The sequence below is a fragment of the Stegostoma tigrinum genome, chromosome 8 (genome assembly GCF_030684315.1).
Source record: "Stegostoma tigrinum isolate sSteTig4 chromosome 8, sSteTig4.hap1, whole genome shotgun sequence".
In the NCBI taxonomy this organism is placed as follows: domain Eukaryota; kingdom Metazoa; phylum Chordata; class Chondrichthyes; order Orectolobiformes; family Stegostomatidae; genus Stegostoma; species Stegostoma tigrinum.
In genome coordinates, this window is record NC_081361.1 from 50,312,968 (window position 1) to 50,340,695 (window position 27,728).

Below are 27,728 nucleotides of genomic sequence, written 5' to 3' on the forward strand. Positions count from 1 at the left end.
CAATAGCGAACTATCCGGTAAATGGAAAAGGAATGGGGAAAATTGATGTACAGAGAGATCTGGGTGTTCAGGTCCATTGTACCCTGAAGGAGACAATGCAGGTCGATAGAGTGGTCAAGAAGGCATATGGCATACTTTCATTCATCGGATGGAGTATTGAGTACAAGAGTTGGCAGGTCATGTTACAGTTGTATAGGACTTTGGTTTGACCACATCTAGAATACTGAGTACAGTTCTGGTCACCACATTGTTAAAAGGATGTGGATGCTTTGGAAAGGGTGCAGAGGAGTATGGAGGGTGCTAGCTATGAAGAGAGGTTGAGTAGATTAGGATTATTTACATTAGAAAGAGGTTGAGGGGGGACGTGATTGAGGTAGACAAAATCATGAGATATATAGACAGGGTAGATAGCAAGAAGTTTTTTCCCAGAGTAGGGGACTCAATTATACTAGGGGTCACGATTTCAAGGTGAGAGGGGAAAAGTTTAAGGGAGATATGCATGGAAAGTTCTTTACGCTGAGGGTGGTGGGTGCCTGGACCGCGTTGCCAGAGGAGATGGTAGAGACAGGCATGATAGCCTCATTTAAGATGTATCTAGAGTGATTTCTTCTCCAACAGCGTGTTGAATGTCTAAAATTTTATATCCTAGAAAATTATTGAGGCTGGATCCTGGAAGCATTTAAAGAGAACATTGCTAGATTCTTGAAGTATCAGTGAGTTGAGGGCCCAGAGCAGCTTGCACAAAATAGGAATTGAAACCTGGGACGGATTGACCATGATGTTACTGAATGTTGGGGCAGATCTATGGGATCAAATGGCTTACTTGTGCTGCCATTCTTAATGTTCTTAATTCAGCTGTGGGATTCCTGGAATTTTTCTATGGAACCACCATCAATATCATTTTATTTCCTCTGAAAATGGGTGGAATTTTAAAATTTTGTGCATTGATCTAGTTCTGTGAACTTATCTAACAAATTCAACAACTCTAGAGCAGTGCAGATGCTTTTACACTGCCCTTAACATGGAAAATTTTGAGACAGTGCAGCTGGGTGACCAGAAGTTAAAAATAGGCTTGAATCCTTTTGGGATGAGTAAGATCATGTCTTCAGGTTTGCATTACTAGTGATGGAAACATTTTTTAAGAAAACTCTAACACATTTCTAGCAAGGGATGTTGAAATAAATTGAAAATGAACATACATGTTCAAATTCCTCTTGTTGAAAATGGCAGAATATTTCACTTGCAGTCTCAGAATTATTGGGTAGGACTGCAGTGGGAAAATGTGCCATATTTTTCCACTGCTGCCTCAGCAACCAACTAGGACTTTTCCTTGCTTGCACAATCCACAGCTGCATGCAAATAATGATAGAGATGAGGTTTGGAAACCTGGCAGAATTTCCATTTTTCTGTCTGTTATTCATTAGGATCATGTAGTGTAATGGAATTGTAAAATGGTTACAGCCTATTGGGAGACCATTTTGCCCATCACGTCTGTGCTGGCTTTCAAATGAGAACAATGGGGAAAAAAAGTCTGAAAACTGACGGGATCTTTGCTCAGCCTATCAGCTTCTACAAAGTCAGCAGGCGAGGGAGCAGTAGCGCTGATACTTTAAACACAATCAAGTCTGGCGATAAAAGTTTTTTTAAGACAGCCAGGAATGGGGAAAGGTATTGAAAGAAACTTGAATAGTACATGGCTTTATGGAGAAAAATCCAAATCATAAATTCAGGATAGATCAGCCATCATCAGACATCCAATGTAAGTTAAGTCCCATAGAGTAAGAGTGAAAATACTTACTTTTAAAGAATGAGTCTAAGCTGAAAAACTTTAAATGAAGACTTAAATAAGCATTGTCATATTCATTTAAAATTATTCTGAAAAAAAACCATGCAAAATAAGGGCACTTGCTCGCAAGATCGTTAACAAGGCTATACAATTCAATTTTTTCATGATCATTATTTGATGGGAGGAGAAGAGTTTATTGTGAGTCGGTGTTTTGAAGGGAAAAGTAATTTTTTATTTGGTAATTTTTTTCTGTGTTGATAACAGCATAATGCCATTTTTTAAAATGTAAAATTACGCACAGAGAAGGAGTAGATAGAGCATGAATCATCTGTACTGTTATTAAGGATACATACACCACTCAGGGCATCAGTGCAAAATACTCTTTCCTCTTCCTTAGGATTTTCGATTATCATCAAATTGCTGAAAATAATTTATTTTGCCATGTAGAAGAATAATTCTGAAACTTTTTAAAAGTTTTTCAACTTTAATTAACAGGAATTAAAGAAAAGTGAAGTAAGGTAGAAGTTACAAATATCAAAACCATGAAGCTTTATTACCCATTCATCCTCACAATCCAGTAATTATAGAAAATAATTGTAATATTTCAAAAACTTGTTGAAGGAGAAAATTTTTAACATGATTCAACCAAGTTACAATTTAAAACATTAAATAGTAAAAACAACTAAGTCAACAAAAGATTTAAAGTCCTGCAACAGCTTTCAAATGAACCATTTAAATTAGAGAAACACAGATAATTAATTATAATAAATGAATGTTTTTCTAGATCAGTGTTGGGATGGCAATTATTTATAATTTACTTGGACGATTTGGAGTTGGGGACCAAGTGTAGTGTGTCAAAGTTCACAAATGACACTAAGATCAGTGGGAACGCAACATGTGCAAAGGAGACTGGAAGTCTGCAAAGGGATATAAATAGGTTAAGTGAATGGGCATGAGTCTGGCAGATGGAGTTGGTGAATTTAAGGTCATCCATTCTGGTAAGAATAACAATCAAATAGACCACTATATAACTGGTGAAAAATTGCAGAACGCTGCTGTACAAAGGGACCTGGGTGTCCTTGGTTCGTGAATCACAAAAAGTTGGTTTGCAGGTGCAGCAGGTAATTAAGAAAGCAAATAGAATATTGTCCTTCATTGCTAGAGGGATGGAGTCCAAAAATAAGGAGTTTATGTTGCAGCTGTATAGGGTGCTAGAGAGGCCACACTTGGAGTACGATGCGTAGCTTTGGTCTCGTTACTTGAGAAAGGATGTACTGGCACTGGAGGGGGTGCGGGGGAGATTCACTAGATTGATTCCAGAGTTGACAGGGTTGACTTATGCAGGGAGACTGAGTAGACTGGGACTGTGCTCATTTGGAATTCAGAAGAATGGTGTGGGGGAATCTAATAGAAACATATAAAATTGTGAAGGTAGATAAGATAGAAGCTTGGAAGTTGTTTCCACTGGTGGATGAAACTAAACTAGGGGGAGTAGCCCTAAAATAAGGGAGGCAGATTTAGGACTGAGTTGAGAAGGAACTTCTTCATCCAAAGGGTTCTGAATCTATGGAATTCCTTGCCCAGAAGGAATTCCTTCCTGAAACAGTTGAGGCTACCTTGTTGAATATTTTTAAGGCAAAGATAGAGCTTTGAACAGTAAGGGAATTAAGGGTTATCATGAGCTGGCAGGTTAGTGGAGCTGAGTCCATAAAAAGATCAGCCCTGATTTTATTGAATGGTGGAGCAGACATTAGGGGCTAGTTGGCCTACTCCTGCTCCTATTTCTTATGTTCTTAAGTTATGATGACAAGGGAGAAAGAAATCCATGCAGATTTAAATTCTGAAATTCTTCACGCTGAAATATGAAAGAGAATTCTTGTGATATAGAATTACTTCAGGATTACAGAAGAAGCAAAGGGAAGATAAAGTGAATGCATTTCTATACTGTCCAGATCTGGTAGTCCATGTTTTAAAACATAACCTAAAAGAGTCAGAGGCCTTTGATAACTGCATTTGATAATTGCTTTACATTGAGCACTATTCACGTAATGTGATGGCCAGATTTAATAGAAAATACAGATTCCAGGTGAACTTTGCACATTGCAAGAATTTGTTGATTATGGTGATTTAGAACCTGAACTAATTTGTGACAAAATTTCATTGGAATTCTGGTTCATCTTTCAAATATGTTACAATTGAAAGTAGATCTCCTATAGGAAGGCACTATCTAGATAATATAGCAGCTGAAACCTCAAAGTAGTGCGAGAGTGATGAGAACAGAAAGTCAATCTGGCTCAAGAAACCCCTCAGACTTTTTTGACTTTCTAAGGTACAAAAATTTTTAAATATTACATGATAAACCAACATAAAGTATCTTCATATCTTTGAATGTTACAAGTTATTATTCAAGATATGAAGTTTTTTGTTCAAAAGAACAAGACATTTCCAAATAATGTTCATTATTGACAGTTGCACAGCCGTTGAACCTCAGATTTGTAAGCATCTTGGAAGAGTGCCCGGAATACTAAGACAATTCTTCACGAGGCCAAATCAGTATGAGATGATACGTCACTTTTGGAATACACAAATCAGTCTTCTTGGGGGCATTAGATGGCTCTTCTAAATGAGAAATGGTACATATCATATAGATTAATGTTTATTATCTGATTTCAAGTTGGACACCGGTGTGGCTATGACTTTTCTGGAAAATAGTTTGGCTGAGGATTATGAAAATACACCCATTTAACAGAGGACTGCATAGCAGAGGTAGAACATCATTCTAAATCAGAAGACTTTAGGGGACAGCCCGGTGGCTCAGTGGTTAGCACTGCTGCCTTACAGCATCAGGGACCCAGGTTCAATTCCACCCTCGGGTGACTGTCTGCATGGAGTTTGCACATTCTTCCTGTGTCTGTGTGGGTTTCCTCCAGGTGCTCTGGTTTCCTCCCACAGTCCAAAGATGTGGAGGCTAGGTGGATTGGCCATGCTAAATTGCCTGCAGTGTTCAGGAGTGTGTAGGTTAGGTGGGTTACAGGGGGATGGGCCTGGATGGGATGCTCTGAAGTTCAGTGTGGACTTGTTGGCTCAAACAGCCTGTTTCCACACTGTAGGGATTCTAAAAAAAAATGCTGAGAGTGCTCTTAAAATACAGTGAACAATCCAATGTGAAACAGGTATTACAGCCAGAAACCAATACATGTTGCTGCTCAATAGAAATGTGAGCTTCCCTTTTAGAATTCTGCAGAACACTGAAGAACCTCAACCAGCTCAGAAGCCAAATATCAATGGTCAAAATATAACTTGACTCAAAATGAGGCCAATTTCCTCGATCTCAGAAGAATGTTTGCTGAAAAAAGGTACACCATTTAAGATTAGTCACATTGGTATTTGATAACTATTTGACTGTGAGATCAGATACTTCTGATTTTTGCAAGTTTGGAGAAATTATTCAACTGTCTTCCAATTGTGGATAAATCTTTAAAATCTGATCATTTGATATCCTTGGCACCACATATGCCAGGATTTAGTAGTAGGCTGTTGATGCGTTCAGTTCAGCTGATTTGAAGAAATGCTACTAAAGCAGCACTATCAACTTTACTGTCTGAAATTAAACCTCATGAAATAATGAGGTCATCCAAAAACATACATGTGGGAATGGAAGGATCAAAAGGATATACTTTCTGACACAACTTGAGGAAACTAAAGTGCCTCTGAAGGAAATAAACTTTCAGCTATGACATCACTGCCAGAATATTTTGCAGGGTAACAGTGAACCAGATTTGAATGTTTTATCCAAGCAGCAGACATGAACCTAGCCACTAGAATTGCAGCCCACAAGGTTGGGAACAACACTCTCATTACCTAAATTTATAACCATATGTTATCATAATACATCACAAAATCACTTTTAGTTTGGGTTGCAAGAACAGTATGTACAACTGGCTTCTCAGACATTAAAGCCATAGATGTTATGACAGTGCCCCCTAGTGAGCTAAGTAGAAATTCCTGTGAAAGAAGGTTCCTTATATGACGCAGTCCATAATAGAGTTACCGATTTGTCTTTGAAACATGTTTTCCCCATTAAAATCTATTAATATATCTCTTTCTTGCCTATATCTAATTTTATCATCATGTGAGAATCCATCAGTTTCACAGTCATGTTTTCAAAATTTTGCTAAAAATTGAATTCCTATTTTCTGGAATACGAGGACAGTTGCTTGGATTACAAGGTTTTTAACAATCCCACTTGCAAAGAAATAACCTGCCCACTGATGCTCAATTCGGGTTCTGCCAGGTTCTGTTCAGCTCCTGACTTCATCATAGCTTTGGCCCAAAAATGAACAAAAAGAGCTGAACTCCAAAGGTAAGGTAGGAGTAACTACCACAATATCAGGGCAGTATATCACAGAGTGTGGCTTCAAAGAGCCCCTAGCAAAAAGGAAGTCAATGGGCTTTATGAGGAGAACATTCCACTGGTTGGATTCATATCTAGGCAGGTGGTTGTGGCTGCTGGTGGTCAGTCACAAGATATTACCGCAAGAGTAGCTCAAGTTTGTGTCCTAGGCCCATCCATTTACAGCTCCTTCATTATGACTTCCCTCCATTGTAAAATCAGAAATGGGGACGTTTGCTGATTGCAAAAATATTTAGAACCAATCACAACACTTAAGCAGTGGAGCAACCCATGTCCATTTACATAGATTGACAAATGATGAGTAAAATTGCAGCCATTACAAGTTCCAGGAAATGATTCTCTCCAACAAAGAGAATCTAGCCATCTGATATTGATAGAATGGCGTTACCATCACTGAACCCTGCCCTCCCACAGTAACCAACCTGGAAGTTACCATTGACCAGAAACTGAACTGGACTACAAGAAACGGTCAGAAGCTAGGAAGGTGTCTTCAAATGGAGGTACCCATTACGATAATAATAATATTATTACGGTATTTTACATTACGGTAATAATAATATTAATAAATAGGCAAGGTGCCAGACCTCTTTGATCAGAAGAAAACCTCTTCCATTGATTAATGGACCACAGGGTTTGCCTTTCTTATTGATGTCTACTCTCGGTCAGAGTTCTAAATTCGAGGACTGCCAATTTTGATGGTTAACAACCGAAAGAACTGTGAATGTTGTAAATCAGAAGCAAAAATAGAAGCTGCTGGAAAGGTTCAGCAGATCTGGCAGCATCTGTGAAGCTAATTCAGAGTTAATGTTTCGGGTCCAGTGACCCTTCCTCAGAACTCACCTGACCTGAGCCATTAACTCTAGTTTTTCTGTTCCTGTTTCCAATTTTGATGGCATTCAGCAAGAACGTTCAAAAGTTGACTGGGGCTGGATATTTGCAGATAAAGGGATGGCTGGAAAGTGAGAAGCCTTCAAAAATGAGTTAATGAGAGTCCAGGGACAGTATGTCCCTGGTAGGTTGAAGGGCAAGGCTGGTAAATGTAGGGAATGCTGGATGACTAGAGAAATTGAGGTTCTGGTCAAGAGAGTGAACGAAACATATGTCAGGTATAGACAGCAGGGATTGAGTGAAGCCCAAGAGGAGTATAAGGGCAGGAAAAGTATACTTAGGAGGGAAATCAGGAGGGCAGAAAGGGGACATGAGATAGTGGAGTGCCACAAGGGTTGGTGCTGGGTCCACTGCTTTTTGTCGTTTACATAAATGATTTGGATGTGAACGCAGGAAGTATAGTTGGTAAATTTGCAGATCACACCAAAATTGATGGTGTAGTGGACAGTGAAGAATACAACGGGACCCTGATCAGATCAGCTGGGGAGTGGCGATGGAGTTTAATCTAGATAAAAGTGAGATGCTACATTTTGGTAGGGCAAATCAGGGCAAGAATTATACACTTAATGGTAAGGTCCTGGGGAGTATTGCTGAGCAAAGAGACCTTGGAATGCAGGTTCATAGTTCCTTGAAAATGGAGTCACAGATGGACATGACAGAAGAAGGCTTTTTGTACCCATTATGTTTATTGGTCGGTGCATTGAGTATAGGAGTTGGGACATCATGTTGAGGTTGTGCAGGACATTGGTTAGGCCACTTTTGAAATACTGTGTTCAATTCTGGTCTCCTTGCTATAAGAAGGATGTTATGAAATTTGAAAGGATTCAGAGAATATTTACAAAGATGTGGCCAGGGTTTAAGGGTTTGATCTGTAGGAAACATTGTATATGCTGGGGCTATTTTCCCTGGAGCATCGGAGGCTGAGGGGTGACCTTGTGGAAGTTTATAAAATCATGATTGGTATGGATGGAGTGAATAGTCAAGGTCTTTTCTCCAGGGTAGGAGACTCCAAAATTTGAGGGCGTAGGCTCAAGGTGAAAGGGGAAAGATTTAAAAGAGACCTAAGGGACAACATTTTCAAACAGAGGGTGATGTGTGTACGGAATGAGCTGCCACAGGAAGTGGTGGAGGCTGGTACAATTGCAACATTTAAAAGGCATAGAGATTGTTATATGAATAAGAAGGTTTAGAGTAATATGGGCCAAATTCTGGAAAATGGAACTAGATTAATTTAGGAGATAGCAAAAACTGCAGATTCTGGTGTCAGAGACAACACAGTGTGGAACTGGAGGAACACAGTAGGCCTGGCAGCATCAGAGGAGCAGGAAAGTTGACATTTCTGGTCGGGACCCTTCTTCAGAAATGGGGACGGGGCAGGGAGGTCAGAAATAAATAGACAGAGGGAGGGTAACAAAGTGTGGAGCTGGATGAACACAGCAGGCCAAGCAGTATCTCAGGAGCACAAAAGCTGACGTTTCGGGCCTAGACCCTTGTGAGACAGGGGGAGGGGTTGGGCTGGGGAATGTAGGTGAGATGGTGAGTGCAGGTAGGGAGTGGTAGGGATTGGTCATCAGGATGGATGGGGCAGGTAGGTGGGAGATGATATGGACAGGTTGTGTCAGGTCAAGGAGGCGGGGATCAGAGGGAGGCTTGGACCTGGGATGAGGCCAGGGCTGGGGAGATTTTAAAACTGGTGAATTCCATGTTTAAGCCATCAGGCTTGTAGTCTCCTGAGGCAGAATATGAGATGTTGCCCCTCCAGTTTACGGGTGGTGTCATTGTGACACTGGAAGAGGCCCAGGATGGACATGTCACCCAGAGAGTTGGAGAGGCCGTTGAAATGATTCGCGTCTGAAAGTTGTTGTTGCTTGTCGCGTGCAGAGCATAGATGCTCTACGAAACAGTCTCTGAATCTACGCTTGGTCTCACGGATGTAGACGAGGCCACATCGGGAGCAGGGGACACAGTAGACCAAGTTGGCAGATGTCAGGTGATCCCCTGCCTGATATGAAGGCTTTGTTTTGGGCTTTGAATGAAGGTGAGTGAGGAGGTATAGGGGCAGGTGTAGCACTTCCTGATGTTGCAGGGAAAGGCGTCAGATGTGGTGGGTCCAGTCCAATCTTTGGAGCAGACGCGGGAGTTGTGGAGACAGCGGTCCCTACAAAAGGCAGGTACGGGTGGGGAGGGAAGTATCTCTTTGATTGTGGGGTCAGATTGCAGGTGGCGGAGAATGATATGTTAGATACAGAGGTTAGTGGGGTAATATGTGAGGACAAGGAGGATTCTGTCTTTGTTTTTGTGGGGTGGAGGGGATTTGAGGGCAGAAGTGCAGGAAATGTGGCTGAGGGCATTTTTGATCACCGGAGAGGGAATGTTACCGTCCTTGAAATAGGTGGAAATTCTGGGATGTGTGGGAGTGGAATGGCCCATCTTGGGAGCAGATGCGGCGGAGGCAGAAGAATTAGGAGTATGGGATTGCATTCTTGCAGGAGGGTGGGTGAGAGGAGGTGTAGTCCAGGTAGCTGTGGGAGTTGATGGGCTTGAAATAGACATGGGTTTTGAGACTGTCACCAGAGATGGTACAGGAAGGAGAGAGAGTTATCGGAGATGGTCCAGGTGAACTTGAGGTTGGGATGAAAGGTGTTAGTAAGGTTGATGAACTGTTCAAACTCAAACGAGGCAGTGCCAATACTGACATCAATGTAGCAGAGGAGGAAGTGGTGGGGGTTGGGGCCAGTGTAGCTGCGGAAGAGGGACTGTTCCACGTATCCTACGAAGAGGCTTGGCCCTATGTGGGTTCCCATGGCCACTTCCTTCATCTGTAGGAAGGGGGAGGAGTTATAGGAGAAGGGTGTTATTGGTAAGGACAAGTTCTGTTAAGCAGATTAGGGTGTTGGTGGAGGCGAACTGATTGGGCCTGCAGGAAAGGAAGAAGCGGAGAGCTTTTAGGCCATCTGTGTAGGGAATGTTTAGATTAATTTAAGATATCTGATTGGCATGGACAAGTTAGACAGAAGGGTCTGTTTCCATGCTGTACAGCACTATGACTCTGGGGAATGATCTCTTGGCCAACATCAGGTAGGCCACCACGATGGAAAGTCAGATTGGGGCAGCTTCTCAATATATTCCTGCTGTCTTGGAAGTGAAGTGTTTCAAATGGCCACCTTCAGTGTAATAAATGCACATTATTGTCGGAGCTATTTGGTGTGAAAGTAGTTGACATGTCACTAAGCTTTGGAAAAAATTGAGTTGCTGATGGAGTTACGTGGTCATCAATTAAAGTAGAACTCCAATTATTTATCTCAAAATGAATAACTATGACCGTTGTTGGATGCAAGTAACATGCTCAGAGGTGCAAGTCTTAGGAAAGGTTTTAAAGATATAAAAGCCCTGATAAAGATGATTCACTTATTCAAAAATATAATTGCAAGGATGTTTACACTGATAACTAGTTTGCTAAGTCTTTCACCATGTATGAAATAACATCATGTGAATCACTGGTTTAGCAAGAGCTTCCAAAGCAATGAATGCATTGTAAGTTGACAATGATTTTTACTCCTCTAAATGGGTAGTACAGAAGTTTGATAGGGGCATAGCATCTTTTAGTGGGAAGAATCCAATCAAGCAGAAGAAAAGTTGAACTTTACTTCGTCTTTCTAAATGTCATCAAAGGGGCAGGCATCTTGGAGGTGAAGAGATGATGACCTAAAGATTAAAGATAGTTTTAGGAGTAAACCTGATTTCTCTTCCTTGAGGCAACTTGTACTACCTGTTCTGATTGAAACTGCTGGTTTTAGCTAAGTCAAAACCTTAAAATTGGCTAATCTGGGGAACTTTATTTTCAAGCTGTTTATGGATTAGTTAAGCCATAGCTGCAAAAGGAATAGTAACGTACACCATCCTGTTAAGTGTTCTAGAAATGTGGTTCTAAAATGATGATTTTGATTCAAAACAAACATGTCTGATGCATATCGAACTGGATCAGTGGTAGTAGAACAGAGTCACTCTTCACATCAAGAAAAGTGTTTCAGCAGGCCCTCGCATGTGGAACTTCAAATTCCGATCTCAGTTTGAATTCTTTAGCTTCTACAGGTGATCTGTTGGGCCTGTGAACATGGCTACACAGTAGGAAGACTGTTTAACCAGACAGAGGTAAGAATTCGCATGCCAACAAAATAGACAACATAAATTACTGTAAAATCATTGCCTCGAAAGCGAAGTAACAATTGGGATAAGTGTATGGGATTAAAGCAGGCATTTATATTGAGAAATACAAACTTTCTAATGTTTGGCTACAATCTGGAGTAATTTCTTCTGAGGAAATAATGATATAGTATTTGTAAAAATAGATTTTCAAGAGCAAAGAGTTTGTTTGAAGTGATATTTAAATCCACTCCTTCCTTATTAAGGAAGACTGAATTTTTTCATCAGTCTTTGACACAAATAAGGTCACATATCTAATCATCCACTGTATTGCTTCTTTTGAAAATATTTCAATAATAGACCCTGAGGAGTAGCAGGATGCCTGTGACAGAAATTTGTGGCTTTCTAAATTTAGTTTCACAGGTCCAGGTGGTGTTGTATGTTCAGCTTTACTCATTAATAAGGCAAGCAGCGTGGAGCTCCTATCATAATTGCCAAGCTGTTATCTTATATTTTCCTGTGCATTATTAAAAACATAATTTTTCAATTCTCCCATTTGTTCGAAATATATTGTCTCTAACTTTAAACTTTTTCCACGTTTTCTGGAAATTTTCCTAACTTCATTAAAAAATACTTGTTTAATTATGTGTGGATACGAAGATCATCCATAGTGGATCCAGTCATTGTATGGTTGGAAAGGATTAACTTCATGCAAAGCGAGTTATGATTTTGTTAGTCCCTGGGACTTCTACTCCACCATGTAATCAATAGCTGTTTGAGTAAAGCTTAACATTATTTTAATATAACAGGTTATATTTTTGATTAAGGCAATTTAGCACAGTTAGTTTAAGGAATTGATAGTGTGCCATCAGTATAAAGTTATTTCAATTAATGTAGCTGAAATAAAGTAACAGGAAAATATAATATGTATGTTCACAGATGTGGGCCCTGCTGCCTAGGCTAGCATTTATTGATCATTCCTTTATTGTCGTTCAGATTGTGTTTGTTAGCCAGCCCTGGAGCGTGTCCAGCGGAGATTCACACGGATGATCCCTGGAATGGTTGGTTTAACGTATGATGAACGGCTAAGGATCCTGGGATTGTACTCGTTAGAGTTCAGAAGGTTGAGGGGAGATCTAATAGAAACTTACAAGATAATGTATGGTTTAGAAGGGGTGGACGCTAGGAAGTTGTTTCCATTAGGCGGGGTGACTAGGACCCGTGGGCACAGCCTTAAAATTAGAGGGGATCAATTTAAAACTGAAATGAGACAACATTTCTTCAGCCAGAGAGTGGTGGGCTTGTGGAATTCATTGCCATGGAGTGCAGTGGAGGCCGGGACATTGGATACCTTCAAGGCAGAGATCGACAAATTCTTGATCTCAGAAGGAATCAAGGGCTACGGGGAGAGTGCAGAGAAGTGGAGTTGAAATGCCCATCAGCCATGATTTAAATGGCAGAGTGGACTTGATGTGCCGAATGGCCTTATTTCCACTCCTATGTCTTATGGTCTTAGCTGCCTTCCTGGACAGATACACTCCATGTGTTGTAGATTCACCTACAGTGCTGATTTGAAGGGAGTTCCAAAATTTTAATCTTTTGAAGGAACAATACTATTGTTAAATTAGGACTTGGAGGGAAACTTGCAGGTGGTGATGTTCTAATGTATCTGCTTCTGTTGCCCTTGCAGCTTGTAAATGCTGTCTAAAGAGCTTTGTTAGGTTGTTGCAGTATGCCTTATAAATTTTCTTTATCATACATTCATGGGTTGAGGATGTTGCTGGCCAGGCCAGCATTTGTTGCCCATCCCTAATTGCCCAGTGGGCAGTTATGAGTCAACCACATTGCTGTGGGTCTAGAGCCACATGTAAGTAAGGATGGCAGTTTCCTTTCCTAAAGGACATTAGTGAACCAGATGGGGTTTTTCTGACAATCGACAATTGGCAGTAGATTCATGGTCATCACTTGACTTAATTCCAGGTACTTGTTGAATTCAAATTCCACCATATGCTGTGGGGACATTCAAACCCAGGTCCCCAGAACACTACCTGGATCTCTGGATTAATAGTCCAGTAATAATACCACTAGGTCACCCCTAAATGGTACATAGTCTTTGCTACTGTGCATCATTGGTGGACTGAGTGAATGTTTAAAGTATTAGATGTTGTGCCAATCAAGTGGCTACTTTATACTGGATGATGTCAAGCTTCTTAATTATTGTTTGAACTGTACAAATCCAACTGTTGATTTATGCATTGTACATTGTGAACAAGCTGTAAACAGTCAGGTGTCGAGTTACTTGTTTGTTAATCCCTTACCTGAGAACTGTTATTGCAGCCTCAGTATTTATATGATTGCTTCAGTTCAGTTTCTGATCAATGGTGATCTCTGGCATATTGATTTGCGGAGGATCCAGTGATGATAATACCATTGAATCTTAAGGGGTAATGATTAGATTCTCTCTTGTTTGACATGGTCATTGTCAGACACTTTTGGCTGAAATGTCATTTGTCACAGATTGTCCGAGTTTGGACGTGGTGTCCAGGTTTTGCTTCACTTGGACACGACTGCTTTGTTATTTGAGGGTTCACAAAGGATGTTGAACATTGCCGGTTATCAGTGAACTTTCCCACCTTTGATCTTTTGATAGAGGGAAGGTCTTTGATGAAGCAACTGAAATGGAGTTATTGGCTGGTTTGATGAGCTGACTGGTTTTTGTGCAAATATTTCATCTCCCTTCCAGCTGATGTCTTCAGTGCAGTTTGGCCTCCATTGAAGTACTGTTGTTCTGTCCCACTCTGAATTTATATGGACTTCCCACCATGGGGTACAAAACTAGAACCAGCATTACTCATCATGACAGAGTGGGACAGAACAATGGCGCCTCAACAGAGGTTAGACGGCACTGAAGATGTGACCTAGAAGGGAGACGAAATGTTTGCAGGAAAACCAGTCAGCTCATTGAATCAACCAACAACTCCAATGACAGCCTGAGCTACAGAGCTTAGTTAAACAGGCCCAACCATTTTCAGCTTCTTAAGAAAGTACCCTGAGGAATTCATGCAGTGATGTCTTATGACTGATTTAATTGACTTCTGGCAGCTGCAATACTCTTCCTTTTATGCTTGGTATGATTCTAAGCAGCAGTATTTTTTTTTCTAATTCTCATTTACTCTGCATTTATTAGGGTTGTTTGAAACCATATTCGGTCAAATGCTGCTTTGCTATCAAGGTTAGTTGACCTGACTCTTCCTTTTTGAGTTTATCTCTTTTGTCCAAGTTTGGATCAAGTGTGCTCTGAGGCCAGGAGCTGAGTGGACCTGAGAGAACATCAACTGAATATCAGTGAGCAGGTTATTGTTTTAGGTTTGAGTTTGTTTTATTATTGTCTCATGTACCGAGATACAGGGAAAAGTGTTGTTTCGTCTGCTATGCAGGCAGATTGCGCCATACAAAGCACATCAGGGTAGGAGAACAGAGTGTAGAATACAGTGTTACTGCCACAGATCAGGTCCAGAGAGAGAGATCAACATTAATGTTTGAGAAACCGAAAGAACTGTGGATGGTGTAAATAAGAAACAAAAACAGAGGTTTCTGGAAAAGCTCAGTAAGTCTGGCGACACCTGTGAAGAAAAGAATCAGAGTTAATGTTTCGGGTCCAGTGACCCTTCCTCAGAACTCACTTTTTCTTCACAGATGCTGCCAGACCTGCTGAGCTTTTCCAGCCACTTATATTTTTGTTAACATTTGAGAAGTCTTTTCCAAAGTCTGATAACAGCAAGGAAGAAGCTGTTCTTAAACCTGTTCATACGTGTATTCAAACTTTGATATCTTCAGTCCGGCGTAAGAGGGTCGAAGAGAGTATTGTCTAATGAGCACGACTTGATAGCACCCTCAACAACACTTTCCACAATCTTGCTGATTATTGACGGACTAATCAGTGATACTTGGCCAGGTTAGATTTGTTCTACTTTTTGTAGATAGGACATACCCGGGCAATTTTCCAGACTGCAAAGTCAGTGCTCATGCTGTAACTGTACTGGAACAGCTTTGCTAGAAACTCAGCTAGATCTGAAATTTAAATCTTTTGTACTGTTATCAGAATGTTATTGGGTCCCATAGTCTTTGTAGTATCCAGTGCCTAGTACTGTTTCTTCATATCACATGGAGTGCATCAAATTGGAGGGAGCCGAGATGGATAGTACAAACAGTGAAGTCTGTTGCACTAAGTTTAATAGGTGGACTCTAAGGATTTCTGTATAATTGTGGCTATTGAAGTTTGTATATTTTTGTGAAATTTGATGTTTTGGTTTAATGACACTTCCAATAATACTGTCACATGATTGTGAGAAAATGCAATAAAAACATGGTATCAATATTAATGAGATAGTAGGAACTGCAGATGCTGGAGAATCTGAGATAACAAAATGTAGAGCTGGATGAACACAGCAGGCCAAGCAGCATCAGCGGAGCAGGAAGGCTGACCTTTCCGGTCAAGACCCTTCTTCAGAAATTTCTGAAGAAGGGTCTGTGCCTGAAATGCCAGCCTTCCTGCTCCTTTGATGCTGCTTGGCCTGCTGTGTTCATCCAGCTCGACACTTTGTTATCTCTGCATCAATATTAATAGCTGTTCAGCATGAAATTAAAGAAGAGTGCTTTCATAAATTAAACATGATCCTTTTTGTGTGCTATGTATTTTTAAAAATGTTTTTTATTTTTTTTTAGAATGGCAAAGATTCCCCAGAGTATGGTCTTAGCAAATCTTACACTTCTTCTGGAACCATAATCGGAGTGGATTTACGAAGGGGAAGGAGACGGTTTTCTGGTAATCTTCAATTGCCGCCATTGGCTTGGAGGCAGGGGGAAAGAGCAAGGACTCCAGAAAGAGATAGCATACCAAGGCCTACCACTTTACCATTGCGAGCACCCCCAAAAATAGCTATTACACCTGTGGACCAAGATTGGTAAGGCCGTAATCCATTTCTTTTAGCTTGTGGAATTTCACTATACTGTGTTTGTTTAGATTTGTGTATACAACAGTGAAAATAACTTTGCCTGACCTGGCCACAGAGGCAGAAGTGTTCACAAATTATGACTAACATCATGAAAAGGAATCTAAGCTTAATTATAGTCTGCCACCATGCCAAGCCCACAGGCTGAGTTGGGAGCACTACAGACTTGTAAGCATTGTATTGTTATCCACTGACATAACCACCCTCATCATCCCATTGCTACTGGCATCAAACTGGCAATCCAGTGAGCATTATGTGTTCTATCTCTCGATATGCTTGATGTGTGTTCGTGGTGCCGGATATCATCTGAACCTATCAATAGAAGCTCCGCTTAGATTAATCAAAACAGTCTGGATATGCAAAAATTGCTTTTTTGCAGTTATTGATTCACAGTGAAATTTTGACCTTTTCCAGCAATATGTAATCAATGCGTTCTCTTCTTCTCCTCCCAAACCCCTCATCTCAATTTAAAATAATTCCTCTTGGTATTGTTTCCCATCTTTAAACTAGTTTTTTGGCCACTCATAATGTTAACCTCGAATCTCCAAAGCTTTGACTTTAACTAATAAGCATTGGGGTGAAACATTCCCTATTACCTTTTGGAATGACACTGAAAAAAATTCCGGCTTTCTTTTTGTGGACATGAAGCAGAATTTTCTTTTAATGTTGCCCTCTCCTACCAACAGCACTATGACTGTTGAAATAGGGGAAAATATCTTTTTCTTAATGCAAAACTAAGTATTTTATTTAATGTTATGTTGTTACTACAAATTGCACAGACGAAAGGAAGAGGTATTTGTGACTTAATTTAGGAAGAAAAATAACACTGCTAATGCTAAATATGTGAAATAAAACAGAATTCTGCAAATCCTTTACAAATCACCAACACCTGAAATCATAAAATATGAAAGAACATTTGTCATTGACCTGCCATTTATTTTCAGAACTGTTTTTATATGAATGTATTTGCTCCCTCCAGTGGTCATACTGAATTTTGCATGTCTAAAAGATACTTATTCCAAAGTGTGTAACCTTACAATTATAGGGATTCACGTCTAACATGCTTTAGTTCACCTGTTTAATTGGTCAAGATAACTTTCGACTGAAATAGAAACAAAGCAGGAGAAATAGATCATTCAGCTCCTTGAATTTTTTGCTGTTATTCCAGGTCATAACTGATTATCTACATCTCCTCCAATGTTCAAAACAATTTCTATGACTTTCGTCCTAATGTCAGCTTAAATAAAGGTGGTGCTTTGAAGGCAATTGCTATATAACTGCATACAACTATTTCAGAGTTCAGCATTGCACTTTGCAATTAAGTGCAGCTATGTTCATTTAAGCTGAAGCATCTGCATTTGAAACTGATTGTCCCACCTATTGTAAAATTTATTGAGGCTGCAACCTGACAAATTTTAAAGATGCAGCAATTTACTTACCTTCTAAATCTGATTGTTCAAAGAATTGGGTAATAATGCAATGAAAATCCTGTGTTTACTCTGTGACATTCCCTGTAATACAGTCCATTATGTGTTGCCGTTCAGGCACAAATAATAAAAGCAAACAGCTGTTGTTGACGTACTGTAATTGGAAACATGATTAGGCCTTCACAGGGGAAGCTAATAAGAGCAGTGCATTTACTTCATTGTTATCCTGTGATAATTAGATACAACTTTATTGTTAATCCTTTTGATGTTGATTCATTTATAATATGGCATAAACGTTCAAAAACTGTGGTGTGTTTTTTTCCTGTGAATATTTTGAGCTTCTCAAAGTTTGGAATTCATACTTTGGGACAGGACCTTCCTGTTTGAGGCACCCAGTGTCATCAGTCAATGCTAACTATAGAGTAGAACATTCCCTTAATCACACACTTTACCCCAACTTAGAGAATGCCTCCACACCAGTAACATTTCCCATAGCAACTAGACATGAAAAATGTAGACATGCTATTCATCTTCTAAATCAATCATTGCAGTGTAAGGAAATATACAATGGTATGTGTAGTTCTATCTGGGACAATTGGAAAGCTGTTTCCTAACTTGTTTTTTCAGACAACATTATTAAGAAACAGGGGCTCATTTTGTAGTTTAAATTAGCAACTTGATTTATGGCCTCTGCATTCCAGGAAAGCTGGTGCTGATTTAGTGCTCAACAATGGACACAAAGCCAAAAATTGTTCCTGAAATTTTTTCATCAGCTTTCCCTTCTTTGATTTTCTTTTAGGATTGACCCTGCTGGAGCATAACTCCACATAAAAGTTCCTCTTTCATATTTCAGTTAAGTGCCTATTCATGTGTAAGCCTTGACAGCGGATAATCACAAATTGACGAATGGGCCATCATAGCCAAACCAAGATGACGCCTCCTTTTGAACTGAAATTTTATCTATTTTTCTGTAGTAGTTGTAACGCTTCTTCCTCCCTTTTCTTTTCAATTTTTATATTGAAAATGTAATAATAAATTCCTAGATTTTCTACCTGACCATTTCTCAGAGATGCAGATTTCTGTTGCTTTTTTTGGTTCACTGTGTGATTTTCCCCTCCTTGATGTGGCAAGAATAATGGCAAGCGTGATGAATTAATTGGGCAAGAGGCCAAAAATCATATTCTTGCCATTGAACAAAACTGTTGCAATTAAATTCTCTCTCCTGAAATGGTGAGAAGCCTAAATTCACGTATTTGTATTATATTAATTACCCAACATGCAGTATTAGCTTCCCCTTGCCAATTAACTGCAGCCAATTGAGAAACTTGATGCTTGAAAAACTGAACAGCAAAAACTTGGGTTTTCAGTCTCCACTGTAGCTAAGTACGTGACTGTGCCAGCTATCATCTTTCTCTTTACTTGAGATTGAATTGCTTCAATGACAGTAGGTGCCTACGTGGTTACTGGGCATAATGTTTCCTTAGGCCCTTCATTCACACAACTGAGCAACAGCAACATGGATGTCAAAATATCTGTTTGTATGTTCATAGGCAGGCTTAGGCAACAGTTTTTTCTGGTGAGGTAGCAGATTAGTGGGGTTAGGTTTTGGTCAGTTGGATCTGTCCAGCAAAGTCTATCTGGGTGTGTGTTGCCCATAATCTGGAGAATATTAGGGCTTAGCCTGTGTCTTTCTTGAGGCTGAAGGGAGCTCAAGTCTCGGTATCGCCCTCATTGTACTCAGCTGGTGAGGTGGTGGGTGCAATTGGAGATTGTAGAATGGAATCTAGTTGTTTTATTGGAGTAAACCACTAGGTTTTGGGGAGGGAGTTGTTGGATTCTTTTATGGCAGGTTATGGTTACTTTAACCTTGAAATGGGGAGTGTGTAGGGCCAGCAAGGGAATGGAAATCTCAAAAGTCATGGGCTCTGGAGTGGCTACATAAACGTGTTCAAACAAACAAAGAGATGACCAGGAGCTATCAGCAGAAGAGCCATGGCAAAACAATGGGGCAAGTGAGGAACTAGGTTCTTCGTTGATCACATGCAATGTCTTAGAGTCGCTGATGCAAATGCAAAGGCTACCTTAATGTTTTTGGAAGTTTGGTTTTTCAGGGACCAACTGGGTAAACCTTGGCATTTTACAGCCCTGTACCCATTAAGCACATCCAGTGGGTCACTGTTGCATTATTCACCAGGGCCCGCTGATCCATGTCATCCTCCCTTGAAGCAACTCGGATATTAAAATTCTCAGCCATTGCTGGTTTTCCACAGGTTCAGCGTACAATGGATTGTACTTACTTAGAAAACCCTGCCAACAATCAGCTTTGTTTGTAAATGGTAAAGGATTCACTACTAAATGTTCAAATCATTTGTGATCATGTCAGCCAGATATTGAACTGTGTAATCAGGAACTGCCATGACACATGCATCATAGACCAATCTTTTTTCATAGGTCCTTGGCCAGTACATGGGTTGTTGTTGGGCCATGAGTGCCTGTTGCCACCTGCCCCTGAAACCGAAAAAAAAAAGTCTGATGACAGCTTGAAGAAATCTTCAGACTGCCACTATAAAGAGATACAACACTACCCACACTTCTGTCAGGGCCACTGTAGAACAGATCATTGGCCTCATGAAGATTAACTTCCAAAATCTGGGCCAGTTAGGTGGCACCACAAAGTATAATCCACATAGGGTGTCCTGTGCCCTGTAATCTCAGACAACAAAGGGAATGCGTTGTTTGATGAGGACTGCAGGAGTGAGAGGAAACCCGCATGGAAGAAGGTGAGGATGAAGAACCTGAGATTGGTCAGAAGAACCATCAAAGACACAAAGACAAAGCAACAGTTGCCTGAGCTAGAGAGGCCAGAGAGCCATATAGCTACTCACTTCCAAAATGGCTGAGCAGGGTTGAGACTCCAAAATTAAAAATAATAGTTTCATTCGTCCTGTTTGTGGGAAAACCTCTTCTTGCTGGTGCACACATTCCTAAAGGATTGGCTTGTTTTTTTTTCTATTTGGTTGATACATTCAATAAAATGCTTAGTTTTTCTTTCCACTATTGCTTTAATACTTGCCCTCTGCAAATGTTTCAGTCTCTGCCAAAGCTAGTGCTAGACTAACATAAGTGCCAAAGCAGCTGTGGTACAGTGACAACATAATGTGGAGCTGGAGGAACACAGCAGGCCAGGCAGCATCAGAGGAGCAGGAAAGTTGACGTTTCGGATTGGGATCCTTCTTCAGAAAAAGACATCGACCCAAAATGTCAACTTTCCTGCTTCTCTGATGTTGCCTGGCCTGCTGTGTTTCTCCGGCTCCACATTGTGTTATCCCTAACTCTAGCTTCTGCAGTCCTTACTGTCTCCTAGTGATACAGTGACCATCTCATTACCCTCGGTATCACTGCAGCTCTTTGATAGCACTCGACTATGATGCCCAATGTGGAGATCTAGTCCTCAGGTATTTGAATTCACCCTTTTTGTTGATTCAGAGCAGTACCAAGGTGTGGTGATTACAGTACTGTCCTTCCTTTTGCTTGATGATGATCCTGCATGATTTTTGCATCAGTCCACTTTACTTGCTCCTTTAGGCACTATAACGGTGTGAGTATAAATATATTTACAAAAATGAAGAACTTGTACCTGTGTAACTGATATGCCGTCAAAGTATGTTGTTACTTTTCACTCCCTCCTACTATGCTTTGGTACAGGCCCTGTGTCTGCAGCTAGGGCAGAGAGAGACTGCTGCCTGGTATGCCCTATTGACTTTGAAGAATTGTACAGGTGTCCTTTGGGTCTAGAGGACCCCAGTCTGCTGAAAGTGTCTTACACAGATGCAGGCTCAAACTCCTTGGACTGAGCTGCTGGATCTTTCAGAGTCACAGGGAGGCGTGTGGACAGAAGAGCAGGGCACTTTTGGACTGTCCCAGAAGAAGCTGTTGAGTCACCCCTCTGACTTTTTTTAAGTTAGTTCATGAAATGCAGGCATCACTAGCTATATCAGCATTTAATGCCTATCTCTAATTGCACGGTGGTCAGTTAAGAATGCAATGTGAGTGTGCAGTCACTTTGAGGCCAGACAATGTAAGGATAACAGTTTGCTTCTCAAAAGAACATTGTGAGCCAGATGGATTTTTCTAAAAGCCAACAATGGTTTCACGGTCATTATCATCACTTTTAATTCCAGATTCATATTGGATTCAAATTCCACCATTGCATAAGGCTATCACCTCCACTTTCTCCTTCCTTTAGATGCTTGTTAGCACCACCCTTGAGAATAGGAAACCAGGGTGAGATCAGTGCCTTGTTCCCCTCTTGCCATACTATTGATGCTGAGCACAATGGCTGAAGCAATACACTGTAGATTTGAGTACATATCTGGCGCATTACACAATCCTGATGGACCTAGGCCTCAAAGGTTGCAGCCACCTGCTCCATGGAAGTAACTAGGTTCTGGCAAGCTGGGGCTAATGCATTTATGAGAATATGCATAGACTCCTATTTCTTTCAATCCAGCTATTGAGGGCCATTGGCACACCTTCTGTATGTTCCTCTGCCTTTCTCTGCGCATTGTATATGTCATTTAGGATCCTATGCAAAAACACATCAGCATGAGCTGAGCAAGTGTGTGATTGGTGGCAACCTTGAGAATATCGAAGTTCATGGGCATTTATTTTCCCCAAAGCTATGGACGTGTACTAATGTACTGACCAGTTTGTGTTCTCGAGACTGTTCTCACTTGGGTAACCATCAAGATGAGAGTCTTAATGCTCATGGAGAGTTCAAATGAATTTCTTGCTGGTGTGTCCTCTGAACTTTCACAGGCTTCCTCCTCAGGATGGTGGAGAAGTAGAGGGGTTCAGGCTGTGACCTCTTCCTACCGCAGGAATGGTTCTTTCCAGCCAACTTGATGGCCCTTTCCTCAAATGTGTTGGGAGCTTGATCTCAGTCATAGCTCTGCTGATCTTAGTGTACTAGTCCCAGTTATGGGCCTTTTTTTTCCCTGCAGTGAGACAAAAATGATTGAGTGTGAAGGGAATGAGTGCAACAACAGTCTGAGCATGCATAACCACGCTAGGTGGTGAGACATCCCCAGTGAGTGAGTACGCAGTGCAGAGGGTAGGAAGGTTTTGCAGCTTGGGAGGATGAACTAATTATGAGCCTTTGTGTGGGCATCATTCGAATGATACTAAGTGTTGCAGGCTGCAAGACTTTGAGATGCATTGCAGTGGTGAAGTTAGACTCTCGTTTTGAGGCAATAGATAGACAATGGTGACAGTTACCTTGCAGAGTGCAGGAGACCATTTGACATTTTCTTGGTACTGTTTGCTGCCATTTTTATAGGCTCCATCAACATTAAACCTGAACTGATATCCACGCTCAGATTCTACAGATATGATGCCATGGCCTCTTAATTCTGTTCATTGGGAACAGGATACTATGTCTTTCTGTGATAGCAAACCCCCACCCCTCAAAAAGAAAGCTTTCTGCTGACATTTCATCTGTTGTAGGACTGGTGATCTCAGGCTGAGAGGCTGCAGAGTCTGAAGTGGTGTCCAGCTGATCTTTAAATATGCTGCCAAACTCTTTCAATCCAAAAGGTCTCATCAGGCGAATTACTGAGTAATGCATGGAGTACATGCTTACATAGACCACAGACTGAGAAATGCTGTTGATCAGGTGAGATAACTCACCTGGGCATTGATGGATATGACACCGTCCAACATGCTTGATACCAAACTAATTTAAAGTGGGAAAATACTGCCCACTGTGTCTTAAAAGAACGTTGAATAATTATTGATATCTTCTTTTAATTGTCAAGAGAAATGAAGCCAAGAGAGAAAATGAGCCATATCATTGGTATTGTAATTGCCTTTCATGTAAGACATGAATGATCGTGTTTCAGGAATACACAAGAATTTACTTCCAGAATAGTATGGATAGATTAGACTGGTTTGTTTAATTTAGAAAGAAGCTTACAGACTATTTTGTTGATTAGATGGGCCCATGAAATGCCGACCAATGATGAGTTTTTAAACTTTTTCTTTTTTGTGATAGTACATTAATTTGATTATTATACTTTACTGGCACATGAATGACAAAACTATAAAGTGGTCACAGATTCAGAGACAAAAAGTTCACTGCATGTCATAAAATTGTTATGATTCTACGTAGTCGGGCAATTGACAAATATCGGAGATACAGATCTTGAGATCATTCTTTTGTAAATGCTGTTTGAATGCTCGCTGACATTGCATAGGTTTATTTGTATACTTCTGTTTAAAATATGTGCTGAAATGATAGGCAGTGACTATAGGTGGCAGCAATTAATGTATCTTTTTGTTAAACAATTAATAAGGATCTAATTTTCCATTGAAAAAGGTCTATGAGGGTTAGTAACCTATAAATGATTGGATCAAGACATCAGCCTTCTGTCCCCAGCCCATTGCGATCTTAACCCAGGAACCTATGTCATGGTTTTCACCAATTCTGTACAGGCTCCCATCAAAGTTCTGTAAAGCAAATGGGAGATGTCACTGCAAGGAGCAAACAAATACACGTCATACATCACCAGAAAAGGACCAGCCTACTTTAAAGGAGGCAGGAGAACTCCGATTAGTCTGGAGTCTCATTACTTTATTATTGTAATATTACACTTAGGCCTTGGACAAAGGAAAGTTAAGGAGGAAATTTCAGGACTCTAAATGTGTCACATTCAGGCCTGGTGACTGGAAGATTGCATCTAATGGAGGGAATGTGCCTGATGTGTCTTTTCTTATTAAATTGGTTGTACAGCATCAAAATATTCCTGTTCTGAGCAATAACATTACCTGAAACCTGCTACTAAATTTACTTTGCTTTCAACTATTAGCAAAAAAAATGCCATTTCTCTTCAGAAATGCAGATAAGTTGCATTTGTTTAGTAATGAGAAAAAATTATTTAAAACAGGCAGTAGGAAAGGAGTCAAGTTTACAGACTGTGCCATTTCAACAAACCTAAAATGTTATTTTTGTCTTCCTTTTTCCATGGATGCTGCTAGACCTGCTGAGCGCTTCCAGAAATTTCTGTTTTGCATTGCAGATTTCTAGTATTTTCAGTATTTTGTTTTCGTATCACAAATGATGCTGGGGCCAAATGTGGTTCAGGATGATGCATTGAATAGTTGTTTCACCAACTTTGTACTTATTTTAGGATATCATATAGTAATTGAGGATTTGGCAAAGGAGATGCTTTCATATCAAATGGCAAGTGTTTGGTTTAAGCATGTAACATGTACTGCAAATAGATATTCTCCTGTAACCTTGAAATGGGTAGGGAGATATCTTCCATGCACCATTTGCTGACTTGTTCTTAAAAAGGAAACCAATCCACTATACTCTGACTCAGACAATATAATACTGAACATTGTTAATTGTTACAGAAGATGAAAATAATCTATTCCAGACTTTACTTAATTATAAACAGTGGCCTGAAATAGAAGCTTTATTTTAATGCCTTGTCTAAAATGACATCCTGAAGTACACCAGCTGAGATGAGAGGAAATTTCAAGATTATAGTCATGGAGACAGATTTTGTTCGTACAAAAGAGGTTGTTATACTAATTTTTTATTTCGAGTTCCTGTGGGCTTTGATTTCAGTTATCCATGCCCAATTATTCCTTCATCCTGTAGAATCAGTCATTAAACTACACAGAAAACAATTGTATTAGGAACCATTTACAGTGCACTCCATTTACCTGCATGCACAACTGTTATGACCTGCATGTACAGTGAGCTGTATATAGTGTTTGCACCAGTTTGTAAATGCATTGAGTGTAGTAACCTGCAAGTATGATCATTGTCAATTTCCCTGCATAAGAACTATATTAACCAATGACTACATCTCTGTAGTTATGAAGAACTTCACAGAGACCAACTGTGTTAACCTGTACATATGCAGATTGTAACAACTCCAATACAGCAACTAAATTACTGTGATTGGGTTGCTTGCTGAGCTGGTGTGTTAGTTCACAGACGTTTCATTATCCTGCTGGGTAAAATCATCACTGAAGCCTCTGATGAAGCACTGCTGTGTTTTTCCATCTGGTATTTAAACTCTGGGGCCCGTTGGAGTTGATTACCTCATTTCTGGTATTTCTTCACAGTGGTGTATATATAGGATCTAATTTTACGTCTGATAAATCCTGAGGATATCAGTACAACGTAAGAGGGCTAGTAGAATGGGCAGACAAGTGACAGGGTACATGTGCATAATTTTTTTAAAGTGACAGGAGATATTGAGAGAGTAATTAATAAAGCACACAGGATCGTGGTCTTCATAAATAAAGATATTGAATACTGGAGCCAGGAAGCTATTTTGTGTTGTATCAGGTGAACTGGTCCTCTGGAGTGTAGAATGGAGAGGGAGAGGCAGGCAGCTTGTCACAGTGGGGAGCACTGAATGGTCAAAGAGATGGGCATGTCATGCTACAGCAACATTGCTGTTGCCAAAAGTGCCATTATCTTAAGGGGCAAACACACTGCATACGCTCATTCAGGTGCACTGCCACAGTCAGTGAACGGATTTATCAGATTATAATCTAAAGGTTTCTTCAGACTTGGTCAGGTGCTTGGACCAACCAGGGTCCTAACCTGCATCCTTGCAGTCTGAGGTTTTGGCCATGGTTTGTCTTGCAGGTCAAGTACAATCAATCCAGCTTTACAGACCCATCTGTTGCAGTGTTGCAGAGATGCCCATTTAGAAGGAGGGCTGAGCTGTGACAGGTCTGCCCTGCTAATTCAATCCAGGACGTAGACCACGGTCAGTTCTAGGAGTTTGGCCAATAATGGTCAGGCGACCTATTGGGAGAGGCAGTGGTGATGGGTGTGGTGGCTTGGCAATTTCATGAAGCCCTAGAGAAAGTGAGTAACTCAAATTTCAGAATGGGCTTTTATTGGACTGGGTTGCTTATGGAATGGTGTTACTAATTAAAAAGCAATTCTAGATAGAAGGATTGGATCTGGTCTTAACTGGGAGCTTTTAGGAGAGGTAGGGAGGTTCTCTTGGATCAGAAATCTCTAGGTCAGGTGGAAGCAGTGGAACCATCAGGAACATGTGCATTTCCAAAGCCAGAGGCTGTGGAGTAAAATGGTCAAGTTAACTGTCATTAAAAAATGGGTTCAACAGAGTTGGGGAGGCTGACTTGCTCATTGAGTTCACAGAAATAACAACAAAAAAAGGGAATAGCAACATTTTCTTGAGCTTGAACCTCAACCGGAACAAGGTTGGATATTTGCCGTTGTAGATCTAGGGCAATTGCATAGCAACAAAACAGCTGATATTGCATGTGAAGTGGGCCAAATAAGTAATTTTGCTTTGTTTAGGTCGAGTAAAATTTTATAGAAATTTGAGTTCCTGTGACTGGCAAATGCAGTAACCATACCTCCACCAATTCAGTAACACCATTCATTACACCTTAAGATGTCGGAACAGAAACAGACCATTTAGCCCATCAAATCAATTTGCATTTCATTGGCAGATTGAAGCAATGTTAAGGAATTTGAGAGTTACATCTGGTTCAGATTTGGGGATGATGACACAATCTTTGAAGTGTGGTCATTCCTTGTTAAATGGCCAGAATCAATGATTGTATTAGAATGGATGAAATATCCAGTGAAATATCACTGTTATTAAATAGACTTTTTTAAAGAAGTGTAGGTAAAACTGAATATGACAGATGACAAAGCTATTCAGTTCTGAAGATCTATGTGAGTGCAGTTTACACAGCCAGGTCACAATTGTGCATCTTTAATGCAACGTGGATTCCTCACTATCAGCAACAAAATGCTATTGCCACCAGGAGGCATAATTTTAGAAGACAAAAAATATATTTGTGTTAAAACTATATAGGCAATTTACCCATCCATCACACAAATGGTTAAAGGTTTCAGAATGGGTGCAGGCATAGAGAATGAGAAATACAACAAATTGTAGAAGAGATTGCAGTAGGTGTGAGATTCTTAAGAAATGTTGAAGATCGCCATCATTGCCACTTGACACATCAAGCCTGCACTGGTCCTATCA

General features: G+C 40.3%; 1 protein-coding gene across 2 annotated transcripts in view; it reads left to right on the plus strand.

Moving 5' to 3' along the window:
* pde4ba (phosphodiesterase 4B, cAMP-specific a) overlaps window positions 1-27,728 on the plus strand; it is a 504,383-nt gene that overhangs the window by 112,785 nt on the left and 363,870 nt on the right. For both annotated transcript variants that reach the window (XM_059647868.1, XM_048539254.2), the window contains one exon: window positions 15,957-16,195. In XM_059647868.1, the coding sequence (XP_059503851.1) occupies window positions 15,957-16,195 (239 nt within the window). The remainder of the gene's footprint in view (window positions 1-15,956; window positions 16,196-27,728) is intronic.